This window comes from Sardina pilchardus, chromosome 2 (assembly GCF_963854185.1).
Source record: "Sardina pilchardus chromosome 2, fSarPil1.1, whole genome shotgun sequence".
In the NCBI taxonomy this organism is placed as follows: Eukaryota; Metazoa; Chordata; class Actinopteri; order Clupeiformes; family Clupeidae; genus Sardina; species Sardina pilchardus.
Genome location: NC_084995.1, coordinates 27,912,554 through 27,925,053, shown reverse-complemented (window position 1 = coordinate 27,925,053; position 12,500 = coordinate 27,912,554). Strand labels below are relative to the sequence as shown.

At 48.0% G+C, this 12,500-nt stretch overlaps 1 protein-coding gene across 4 annotated transcripts in view; it reads right to left on the bottom strand.

Moving 5' to 3' along the window:
- The window catches only part of LOC134068529 (myomegalin-like), a 55,853-nt gene that overhangs the window by 10,696 nt on the left and 32,657 nt on the right, over positions 1-12,500 (bottom strand). For all 4 annotated transcript variants that reach the window (XM_062524231.1, XM_062524216.1, XM_062524207.1 and 1 more), the window contains 13 exons: positions 12,018-12,143; positions 11,643-11,726; positions 11,354-11,460; positions 10,781-10,920; positions 6,679-6,818; positions 6,012-6,187; positions 5,256-5,664; positions 4,342-4,543; positions 4,006-4,122; positions 3,150-3,582; positions 2,543-2,778; positions 2,107-2,161; positions 1-41 (listed from right to left, as the gene is read on the bottom strand). The exon at positions 1-41 is cut by the window's left edge and continues 213 nt beyond it. In XM_062524231.1, the coding sequence (XP_062380215.1) occupies positions 1-41; positions 2,107-2,161; positions 2,543-2,778; positions 3,150-3,582; positions 4,006-4,122; positions 4,342-4,543; positions 5,256-5,664; positions 6,012-6,187; positions 6,679-6,818; positions 10,781-10,920; positions 11,354-11,460; positions 11,643-11,726; positions 12,018-12,143 (2,266 nt within the window). The remainder of the gene's footprint in view (positions 42-2,106; positions 2,162-2,542; positions 2,779-3,149; positions 3,583-4,005; positions 4,123-4,341; positions 4,544-5,255; positions 5,665-6,011; positions 6,188-6,678; positions 6,819-10,780; positions 10,921-11,353; positions 11,461-11,642; positions 11,727-12,017; positions 12,144-12,500) is intronic.

Here is a 12,500-nt window from a genome sequence, read left to right as displayed (position 1 = left end):
ACTCGATGATTTTATCCTTCTGCTGGAGCTCCTTACTCAACCTGTATCAGCACAAACAGACCCGTCAGAAATCTGGGTAGCTCAGGGAAAGGGTCGGTTAGGTCCTGCTAGAGTTTTACACCAAATCCTACATCTCCCCACATTAGTAGTCCTCTGAATGACAGTTGAGCATCAGTCAGTGAAGTTGAGTACAAGCTCACCGCACTATCACAAACACCCTGAATTCAAGGCTTTCACTTTGACCCTAGATTCTTTAAGCATCTTTTGCTTTAGTTTCCGTCTACACACTGTACTGATTAAGCATGACCACCAAAAGCATGAATACAACCAAAAGCATGAATACAACACACAGGTCTATCTATGCAACGAGGAATGCCAATCCCAAAGCTGGCTCTGCATAGACCCTGTTGTGCTGGAGTTCTCCGTGTCTAGTCTACGCGCCGCTGTGGTGTGCCGGAGCTCCAGGTCTCCTGGGCTCCTGGGCTCCTGGGCGGAGGAGGCTCCTTACTGTTGCAGCTGGCCGTGGTGCATGCTCCTCTCCACCTCCAGCTGCCTCCGGAGCAGGGCCAGCTCCCGCTCCCGCACGCGACCCCCCCACAGCGTGTTGGAGAACAGCGAGTCGCGGTACAGGGGGCTGCTCTTGGACAACATGGACTTCCACAGCGGAGCCATGCTAGCTCAGCGCTACGCGAGTTCTGATCAGGTGCTCCCTCTCCCTTTCTCTTTCTCTCTCTTTCTCTTTATCTCACTCTTTCTCTTTTTTTCTGTCGTTTTTCTCTTGTTCCTATCTGTTGCTGTCTGCAGTCTGACAGCACACAGAGAGAGATGCCTCAAACTGCTCCTCTGCTTTGCTGTAAGCCTCAGAGCAGCCACTGTCCTCCACTCTAATCTTAACGAGATTGTCTAAATAATCAATAAACTCCAGAGGGACGTCCACCTGTCAGGCTCAGATAAACTGCTGCCATATGCTACTGAGGGAAAAAACCCACAAGTTGGTAAAAACACTGCATGAGCATGGCTGTCTGATTCTGAGTCTGGTCTGTCTAATTCACCCTGTGGTTCCTTCTTTCCCCCTGTCTTCACACACACACACACACACACACACACACACACACACACACAGAGGCAGATGGACAGGGGGAGGGGTGATTTCTGAGCAGTGTCACTCTGATTACCCCTCAGTCCCTCTGAGCCTCTTAAGATGTTGAGGATTGTGGTGACTCCTGCACACTCTATCTCTCCGCCTCGCTCTCAGCCCTGCTCTTTCCTCTTCCTGTTGAGCCACAATACACTCCTTTTGTTTTTGAATCCAAATTCAGTCGAAAACTGCTCAAGCACATACAGACATCCTCAATATCACTTTTCTCCCTTGAGATTCTATGCCCGGGTTCCAAAGCTGGGAGGCTTCACAGTAAAAGAGTAACGTAGGGAGGGGAGGGTGCGAGTGTGTGTGTGTGGTGTACTTGGCCAGCCTGCCTGTGACCCGCCTGGGCAGGGTTCACTGGGCTTACAGCACCACGAGACTTGCTCACACGTGCCTCAGTGTGTCTAATGCGCCTCCTGACAGTTGGTGAAAACCTGTGCGTAACCATGAGTGTGCAAGTGAGAGTGTGTGTGTTGGGAGCCGTGTGGACAAGTGTGTGTGTGCGCTGTCAGGAGACAGCATGACGTAGAGGAGGAGGAGGAGGAGGAGGAGGAGGCTCCTAAAGCTGCTTGCCTTAAATCCAACTGCACCTGCCTTCGGCCAGCAAAACACTGGGTTGGTGTCAGGGAAGCCAGTTCTTAATCCTCACACATACACAAGCACGGATGAGCCCATGTGTGTGTGCACGAGCAAGCATGCTTCCTGTGGTTCTGTAGGACATGAGGTCCGTCTGGTCCATCCAACCCAAGTCTGTGTGTGTGCACGAGCAAGCATGCTTCCTGTGGTTCTGTAGGACATGAGGTCCGTTTGGTTCATCCAACCCAAGTCTCACTGCCAGCTGTAATACCAGTCTCTCTGTCTGCCTCATTGTGTGTGTCTGTGCCCACATAATCGTTCTCTCTGTGGCATATGTGTTGTGTGCCATCTGATGCAGAGGGGGCACCAGAGAGAGTCACACTCACCGCAACGCAAGGAGCTCGTGGCCAGTCTTGTCATCGGGCAGCTCTGACCGGTCACCTAGTGACAAGGGACAGGGAGAGGGATTGGAGATAAAGAGAATGAATTTGATGAATGAATTATACTGTGATGATTATGTGTGTGTGTGTGTGTGTATGTGTGTGTGTGTGTGTGTGCCTGTGTATGTGTGCGTGTGTGTGTATGTGTGTGTGTGTGTGAGTATGTGTGTGTGTGTGTCTCTGTGTGTCTCTCTGTGTGTGTCTGCGTGTGTGTGTGTGTGTGTGTGACTGTGTGTGTGTGTGTGTGTGTGTGTGTGTGCCTCTGTGTGTGTGCCTGTGTGTGCTTCTGTGTGTGTGTGTGTGTGTGTGTGTGTGTGTGTGTGTGTGTGTGTGTGTGTGTGTGTGTGTGTGTGTGTGTGTGTGTGTGTGTGTGTGTACTCACGGCCACTGATCTTGGTGCTGATGCGCTGGGCCAGGCTGCTGCTCTGGGACAGCTGCTCTCTGAAGCTCTGGCCCATGTAGTAGTCGATGTCGTTGGCGCGCAGCAGCTCCTCGAAGGCCTTGGTGGTGTCGCCCAGGTGCTGCGTCAGGATGTGGCACACGCCCCGGCCCTCGCGCATGCGCTGCCGCAGGTGGGACAGCTCACGAGCCTGCGCCTGGATCAGTGTGTTGTACTTCCTGTCAGGGCAGAGAGGGGTGGGGTTCAGCTTACAAGGGGCCCCAATGTGAATGACGGACAAAGTGCAAAGTCTTGAGAGTAGCAAATGCTAATTGAATAACTAGGTTATTTGCTAATTAGCACCATGGGCAAGATCTTAAATGCAAACATGGCTGAGTCAGCCCAATACTCCCACATGCCAAGACACAAGATAGTGATAATTCATACACAATGACTTTGCTTTTTGCCAGAGCTCTGTCTGCTATTTAAATGAGTGCCCTAAATATCACTGCTCGATACACACACTCCAACTCCCTATTCCTCTTCCCCCCTCACAAGTGTTGATGAACAGAACAAACGGCAAGCGGTCGCAAGACCAGCAGACACCCACCCTGGCCAGGTGGCGCACCTGCCCTCCTCTCCTGCGGGGGCGCCCTCCATGCGCGTGCTCTTGAGCTGGTTCTCCAGCGAGGCGACGCGCGACACCAGCTCCTTGAGCTCGCGGCTGGGCCGGGGCCGCGGCGGGCCGTCCGACTGCCAGCCCTCGTCCTCCTCCAGGCCGCTGTGCGCCGGCGAGGCCTGGAAGGCCCAGTTGACCTTGCGCGGCGTGCGCTCCAGGCTGGAGGCGTAGTCGGAGGTGGCGGAGAGCGAGCGCACGCGCAGCTGCAGGCTGCGGATCACGCGGTGGCAGCGCGACAGCTGCGAGCGCAGGTCGCGCACCAGGGGCTTGAGCGAGCCCTCCTCGTCCTCCTCCGACTCCTTCAGCGCATAGCCGTACTCGCTGCCCCGCGACAGAGACGTGCACATCTCCAGGTCATCAAACTCTGATGGACCAAAATCAATGACAACAGTTCAGTGGGTGCCTACATTATAGTGTTTCATCACTTATTGTTATTTATTTTTATTTTTTATTTTACGTGTATTTGACAGGGACAGTGCACAATATATAATTGGGCCAGATTATAGCCACAAGGCTAATTTACATCTGTTGACCCTGGACAGGAGTTGATGTTATAAATCAAATTAAAAGACAAAATGTAATGAGTGGGGACAATGAACCAAACACACATCACAGTGATATGTACAGAATAATACAATTGAGTAATGGACTGACTGTCAGGCTTCTGACTATTAGATTACACACTCACAAATGATTTACTGGTTATGAGCTGCCTGAGTTTTGAGATTCGTGACTGGTCTTTCTCTTTATTGTTTATTAATAAGTGTTGAAGTGTGAGTGTGGTCACCTGGGCTGCTGGCGTCCTCTCTCTCGGCCTCGTTCTCACTGCGTCCACTCGTCTCGTAGCCCAGGTCCTGCAGGTCCACCTGCACCAGCTTACTGTCCTGCTGCACCGATGTCTCCGCTGGCCAGGCCAAACACAACACCATGAGTGATCAGAGTTTATGAATGTACATGCAATCGCAACATACTTTGAGGAATGATAAAGAATTTTGTAGCTACTGTTGTTTGCGTGGACGTGATGTGGATGTGTGTGGGTGAGATTGTGTGTATTACCAGATTGTGTGTGTGTGTGTGTGTGTGTGTGTATGTGTGTGTGTGAGAGAGAAAGAGTTCCACTCACTCAGCAGCTCTCTGTAGTCCTTGAGCTGGTCGGCCTGGGCGTGGACGGTGGCCTCGGACACCATGAGTCTCTCCTGCAGCTCGCGGTTCTCCTGGCGGCTGAGGGCCAGATCAGAGCGCAGTCGCTCCGCCTGCTCCCGCAGACCGGCCTCCACGTGCTCCCAGAAGCCCCCGCCGCGCTCCCCTCCACCACCGTCCTCCTCCTGAAGCACACGCACCAGAGAGGCCAGAGCGGTCAGATGACTCTTAGGAACGGCCTTATCTACACTGGCATGCAGTTCTAATGAAAACGATCTCTCAGAGTATATAGAGCTGCTTCAAAACATATGCCGTTGAATGTTGGTCTCTTTCTCCCTCCCTCCCTCCGTCTCTCTCTCTCTCTGTTTCTCACACACTCTTCACACGCTCCCCATACCCCCCCTTTCTCTCTCTCTCTCTCTCTGTTTCTATCTCTCTCTCTCTCTCTATCTTTCTCCTTCTCTGTCCTCTTCTCTCTGCCCTTTGCTCCAGTACAGACAGCGTGCTCACACAGGGTCTGGCTCTGTTCATGCACCTGCAGGCACTACCAAGGGCAGCAGCAGGAGAACAGGCCAACAAAGACCTTTCTTCAGGAGAAACCAGACCGTGCTTCAGTGGCGTTCATATGACCTCTACAAGAGTGCAACAAAGCACCATTATATTAGTAATAATAATCATAGTATCATTTTTTAGTAATAATAGTATTATTAATATATCAATCAAAATATTTTGGAATAAAGACACAATCAACACAGCCACGAATCTTGAGTTTTCCTGTAACTACGCTGCCATAGTCACTGGCTAGTTCTGTCCCATTGATATTCCTGCATGTTGGCTGCATGTCTCGTCCCTCCAGTGAGAGCGGTGCTGAGGGCAGCCGTGCTGTGGTGACCGTACCTGTGTGTCCTGCTCCTGGCTGGGCCGGTGGGACAGCAGGGTGCCCAGGTCCAGCGAGTGCGGTCTGGTGCACCTCCTCTTCCCTCGGCCCTCCCGCAGCTTGACCGTGGGAGGCCCGCGCTTCCCCACCGGCAGTCCCATGGCGTCCATCTCCTCCTCCTCCTCCTCCTCTGACTCTTCCTCACTGTCCTCCTCCTCTTTATCTGACATGTGGTGCTCCTTGTGGCTCAGCGGCTCCTCTTCCTCCTCCTCCTCCTCCTCCTCCGTGTCACTTTGCTCCCACCTTCTGCACCTGACTGATCCCCCGACACCTGCTCCCGCCTCCGGCCCGCGTCCGGCTCCGTGCGGCCCCCTGCCGCCGCTCTCCCTCAGGGCCTCGTTCTCAGTCTGGAGCTGCAGCAGCGCAGACCTGACACACACACACACACACACACACACACAGACACCAGGAACAAGGTGACTAAGCTGCAGGAGACTGTCTGTTTTTTTTTACAATTAAGGTACAACAACTGCAAGAGAGTTACTTAAAAAAAAAATCATCCCAACTTGGGAAGGACAACAGGTAACCTGTTTTGGCACTAACTTTGATGTTTTGGATGGAACAGACAGAACATCTGTGATGATGGACAGAATGATGGATGGACAGAACAGCGGGTGTGTGTGTATGTGTGTGTGTGTGTGTGTGTGTGTGTGTGTGTGTGTGTGTGTGTGTGTGTGTGTGTTAGTGTGTGTTATCAACCAGAGAGTATTCTGTACCTCATCTGGGACAGAGATTTGTAGCCAGCCCTCTTGAGCTGGCTCTTCAGCTCTCCCAGCTCCTCCTCCACTGTCTTCTTCTGCTCTACCAACTGCTGCACCTCACCCTTCCACCCTCCCCCCTCGGCACCCTGGGAAGGCTCCCTGCTCACTGGTCCTCCAGGCATCCCAACATTCTGTGGGGAGAGAGAGGGGTGAAGACACATGCAAGACAACACTGTTTCCTCTGTCCTCTGTTATCGCTGAAGGCTTTATAGTTAAAGCTGAGATGTGAAGAATTACGGCAAATAATTCTTGCCCGCTTTCGACTTTGGGGAACAGGTTGGCCTATATAGTCAGACTGTATTAGCACACATGATATTGACTGGCCAAAATTGAAAACACATGTCAATATTGTGGCTTGCCAGCTAAAACAAACAGCACTTAACGGTACAATTTGTCTTGAACTGAAAAATGTGTGGCTTCTGCATACCATTCTGGAACTGTTTCATAATGTTCTTCTTTTTGTTTTGTAGGAATGTGCTGTGAATAACACATCTGGTAATCATCATACAGTAGGAGCCTAGCAATCATACTGTAGCAGCAATGAAGAAATGTCACTGTATGAATCCATAAAGACACATTTCCAAAACTGACGACTGAAGTGGGGAGCGCTGAGCCTCCGTACCTGTGTGACGGCCAGACTCTGCGCGGTCAGTTTGACGTCCTCGTCCTCTATGCTGTCTGTGAATTCATCACTGCTGCAAGCCCTTCCTCCTTCCTGATCTTCATCACCACTGTCCTCCTCCTCCTCCTCTGTGCTGAGCTCTGGAAGTACAGCATAAGCAGCAGGTGAGGAACAGACACACTTTTCTTAGCCCTGTGTGTGTAGTGCTGTCAGCCTTTTAGCTTAGAATTATAAGGTTCTATCTCCGTTTAGGGTAGTTCTGAGATATTGAGCATCAAAGTTTTACATAGCTAGCAAAACTGTACTGTAGTACCTTTTTATTTTGCTAATAATTAACTTTTTTTTTTTTTTTTTACAAAAATAACACCACACAGGCATTAATAAGCACCTAATGGATCAGATGATGTCAAAAACTCAATTTCGACCAAAATGGAGATAGAACCTTATAATTCTCAGCTCACGCATTACTGGTTGTCTTTTAGAAATCCACTCCCCCTCTCCTTCTTGAGTCATACGACTCCAGGGAGAAGGTTCTGGCAAAAGCACGTCCCTCAACCGACCTCTCTCTTTTTTTATTTCACTTTAGCTGTCTCTCTTTCACTCTCTCTCTCTCTCTCTCTCTCTCTCTCTCACACACACTTCACTCGCCCTAACTGCACTCCAATAAACGCAGTGATGCATTCACAATGACATGAGCACAATAGATTTGAGGGGAGCATAAAGGATGGATGTCAGACAGTGGCCTCTGCAGGAATGGCAGGAATGAGTCACTGGCACTGATGTGGGGAAATGACATAAGAGGAAGTTCCATGACTCGGCTCAAGGGCACACAGGGAGGCATGTCCAGTCTGAGCGAGAGCGCCACCGTAGCAGACTAACTAACTGCTGCTGCCCTAGTAATGTCTCTAGCAATGGGGCATACAGACACATACTGTACCATCATATAGCCATACCCCAAAGAGAGGAAGAAGATGTACTGACCAATCCTCTTATACTGGTGGTGAAACTAATGAAGAACATATTTTTTTTATCATAGTGTAAAAAGTACATTAAGTTGTGAATCTGTAAATTAGATTGTGAATCTGGCAAATAGTGTGGCTATTCAATTCCTGAGTAGGTTGATAAATCTGAGTGGAGACCTATCAGCATATTATAGCTTAAAGTATGAGTTGTGTGCAGTGAGGTCTGGAGGAACAGAGCTCACCGGACATTTGTGGGTGGGGACGCGCTACATAAAGAACTCCAACTGCACACATCAACGGACTAATGTTATCTTGAAGCACTGATGAGTCATGTTTGTGGTAAGAACACCAACAACTCTAAAGGGTTATGTACAATGTTATTCCTTCTCTAACATTTAAAGAGGCTGTTTTCATTATTATTTGATAGGGATGATGCAATTTATATCATAGCTCCAATACAAGACTGAAACTGTGTTGCATTGTTTGTATCATTGTAGTATATTTTTCCAATAACTTTCTAGAACACTAATTTATTAAAATAAATAAATGAATTCTAAAACAAGTAGGTTATTGGGATATATTATATCTTCTTTTTTCTTCCTTTTTTTACATATTACTTATGACATAATTAATATGTAGGTATGGAACAGAATGTATCATCATAAAATATTAACTGTATTGGGACTACAGTAGAATCTACAAAATTGGTCTTGACTGCTCACTTTATTGCATATGGAATGTGGCTTTGGTCCACAAAACCTCTATATCAGATAAAAGAAAATGATAAATAATTTGTTTACCCCTTCCATTGTCAAAATTAAGTAGATGGCTTTAGGGGTTTATGATTTTTTTTGTGTGCAGACTATGCAGTGCTCAATTCATTTGGGGGGAAGGTCTATGGAAACTACAGTAGTTCTAAAGGAATGGCCTACACTGGAAACGTACAAACCTTCCGGAAGCCTCTGTTGTAGGTGGTATCTGTCCCGATGCAGCATGAGGCTATGACATCCTTACAGGTTAGAAATGAACATGGAATCTCCAGCTACAGTATGAAGTGGGTGACTATTGTATTTTAGCAGACCTCTGAACAGTGACTGCCAAACACTGAAGGGATTGTGTGCTTTTGTCTCAAGACTCTGAACTGAATTTTGTAATACAAAAACCCCCATCTGATTCTAGTATGAAAACAACCTTTGGGTATATAAATAATGTGACACACCACATCATAACAGCCATGCAAGAAGAAACTCGTGCAAAGTCATCATGCAGAACATGTGAGTGCAGACCGTTATCAAGTTATGTATGCTGTATGTATTCAAGTGGTATGTAAGATTCAAATGGAAGATTCATGGGACTCCCCATTTTTAGATAGTTTTAGGTATTTCAACACCAATAAAAAAAAAAGTGTGGATAATTATCAATGGATCAACACAAATTATTAGGATAAATAAAATAATATTGCACCTCCAAAGACAGATGAACACTATATGATACATGTCAATGTAAAAATGATCTGGTCGTTCAGTGATCAAATCACCTTTGACCTCAATTGCTCTAGACAAAAACAGATCAGTGATGTAAGTAACTCCCAAAAAAACTCATACAATAGAGCTACAATGAATCCAGTGAATATTTATTTCTTTCGGTTGAGATGCATAGACATAGAAATGGTCCTTTTGACTTTTATTCCCAGTATGAGTTCTACAGTGAGTGGAAAAAAGGTGACGGACGAAAGCCCATCTCAAATGGCACCTAATCATACAGCGTTGTAGCGCTTCCGCTGTTATCGCAATGTTTATCTGGGAGAGGAAAGAAAAAGGAACGAGGTCATCTACATAAATGAACCACGGAGTCACAATGGGCGATGGTAGGCGAAAGGAAAACATGTACACCTTTACGACACCTTCATGCATGCGTATACTGTAAGCCTACAGCTGACCACTACAACACATACTCTAAGCTAATGTAATGATCATACAGATATCGGCCGGGCAAAGCTCACAACATGGCCCTGGATTGAGGGTGAGCAGCACAACAAAATAACGGCCACTATTCTCAAGCGGGATCTCTTGATCGCAGGTAAAAAAAAACTGTCCACTGACAGTGTTGTGTTAAAAGCTTAGGCCACAGGACAGCTACTGACTCAGCTCTTGAGAGGGACTCACCAAGAGGTTTTAGAGCATTTCTTTTTTGCTGTTCTGTTTGTTTTCAGTTCTCAAAAAAGGTGAGAGTGCTAATGTTCTCCAATTAAGGCATCAAGTGATTTAGTTATTCAACTTCAAATCTTTAAGCTTTTCAAGTTAAGAAAGATTGTGAAATCTTTTAGTGAAACCTGCTGGGAAGATGCCCCCTTCAAGTGAAAGTGGGTAGCCTTGGACTAATAAAGCACTAGTTTGCTGGCATCACATTACACTGGCTCACTAGGAGATGCACAGCTTAGATCTGTTATGGAATCTGCTGCCTATGGCAACGCCTGTTCTTCATTTCTTACATATCCTCCACTGCGGGTCTGTTTCAAATATGGGTGTGCTATTATGTGTGTGTGTGTGTGTGTGTGTGTGTGTGTGTGTGTGTGTGTATGTGTGTGTGTTTAAGAAACGGTAAGAGAGGGTGTGAGAGAGAGAGAGAGAGAGAGAGAGAGAGAGAGAGAGAGTTGGGGGGGGTCAAGGGACTGACAAAAAGAAAGACAAAGAGAGACAGACATACTGTATGTTTTCTGTAAACGGTTATGACAAAACTCAAAGATGGATGTGCCACACTCTACACAGCACGGCACTTGAGACAGTAAAAGGCTGCAGACATTTACACAACAAAAACAATACACCAAAATGATGAACAAAAATCAACTGAACTGTTGCAGTGAAAAGCAATATGCAGACAGGTTGCCACAAATGCAACAAAATAAACCACACACACATTCATACAAAATAAATTAAATAACTTAGAGACGATTTGCTCATTGTTGTCACGTTCATAAGTAGTACCATCAGACACTCATCTGCACGCACACACACACACACTCTCCCTGTTTGTATTAGTGGTCGCCTACAGCGCGTCTTGTTGAAACACACTCTGCTTAGAGTTAGTCCCAGCTGCCCCAGGTGATCCCCTAAGGTGGCCCACACTCTGCCCGTCCCCACCTCCAAATTCAGCCTGCATCTTATTGGCTTTATCCAGCACCAGGGCGGTCTCGCGGGTCCTCATCAGGACCTCCTCGAGCTGTCCTCTCAGTGCCTGAACGGTGTCCAGCTCTGTGTGCAGCACCCGAAGCCTCTCGGCGCTGTGGGGGGGTTAGAAAGGGGGGGAGGAGGGAGAGAACAAGACAACAACAGCATTCACAGCCAGCCACACAACGCACAATGGACACCAGGGGCCACTGCCACAGTAATAAATTATAGCCCTAAAACTAGGTGTAGGGGTGTGTGTGTGTGTGTGTGTGTGTGTGTGTGAGAGAGAGAAAGAGAGATTGTGTGTGTTTGTGTGTGTGTGTGTGTGTGTGTGTGTGTGTGAGAGAGAGAAAGAGAGATTGTGTGTGTTTGTGTGTGTGTGTGTGTGTGTGTGTGTGTGTGTGTGTGTGTGTGTGTGAGAGTGTTTGTGTGTGTTTGTGTGTGTGTGTGTGTGAGAGAGAGAGAGAGAGAGAAAGAGAGAGTGTGTGTGTATTTGTGTGTGTGTGCGTGCGTGTGATGGTCAGGTGGAGGGCAGCGTGTGCCTACCTGTCCTTGGTGTTCTGCATCTGCACCAGGTTCTGATAGAGCTTCTTCTCAGCTTTCAAGGCCTCGTTCAGCCTGGTGTAGTCAGAGACCAGCTGCTCCAGGAAGCTCTGTGGGGAGTCATGTAAAGCCTGTCTCAGAGGATGCTTACACACACACACACACACACTTCCATATAATCAGGCCTTGTGTGTTTTAAGTGCTGGCAACACAGTGGCAGTGTTGTCCCCCAGACTGCTGAAACAAGCCGCCTTTGTGAGGCTGCAGGCAGGGCAGTGGTGTGGACTCGTACCTGATGATTGGCACCAGCCGGGTCCTGACTTCCTCTTTGGAGATCGTGCTTTGAGGCCAGAGACCTCAGCGTAGTCAGCTCCAGCTGAAGAGGCACAAAGGTGAGATGTAACGACACAGACAGAGGTGAGCATACAGACTCTTGAACCCGGATGGTGAACATCTGCATCAATCACACTGTGTGTGGGAGACAAATCTTGCTTATCCTATGTGTACTTTAACCTGCACATACTGTATCTGTGTGTGCATGTCTGTAAAGATGAGTGAGTGTGTGTGTGTGTGTGTGCACATGTGTGTACAGTATGTGTGAGCGAGTATGTGTGTGTGTGTGTGTGTGTGTGTGTGTGTGTGTGTGTGTGTGTGTGTGCGTGCGTACCTGGTTCTCTCGGAGCTTCTTGAGGGCCAGCTGCAGCTCCTCTCTGAGGGCTCGGTTCTCCTGCTGCTCCTCTGAGCTCCTGCCACTGCTGTTCTCCATGGGCTCCTCCTGGCCCTGCATCAGCTCCTGATCACAACACACACACACACGCACACGTGTCACACTCGCACACACGTCACGGGTTCACTGTATGTCAGGGCGGAGAGTTTACCAAATAAAAATAAACAAAGAGTTCCTTTGGGGCTAATTCTCTAGATGACTTATAAAAAATAGATTAGCCATGAGACTGTTGCCATGGCTCTGGAGAACCTGTGTGAAGCCTGCAGAGCTGGGGTGCGCTTCCCAAAAGCATAGTTGCTAACCTGTTAGCAACTTAGTTGGTTGGCAATGGGAAATTCCACTGCAACCAACAAAGTTGCTAACTTGGTTAGCCACTATGCATTTGGGAAACAGACTCCTGTTCAGCAGGGTGTGCTGCTCTGT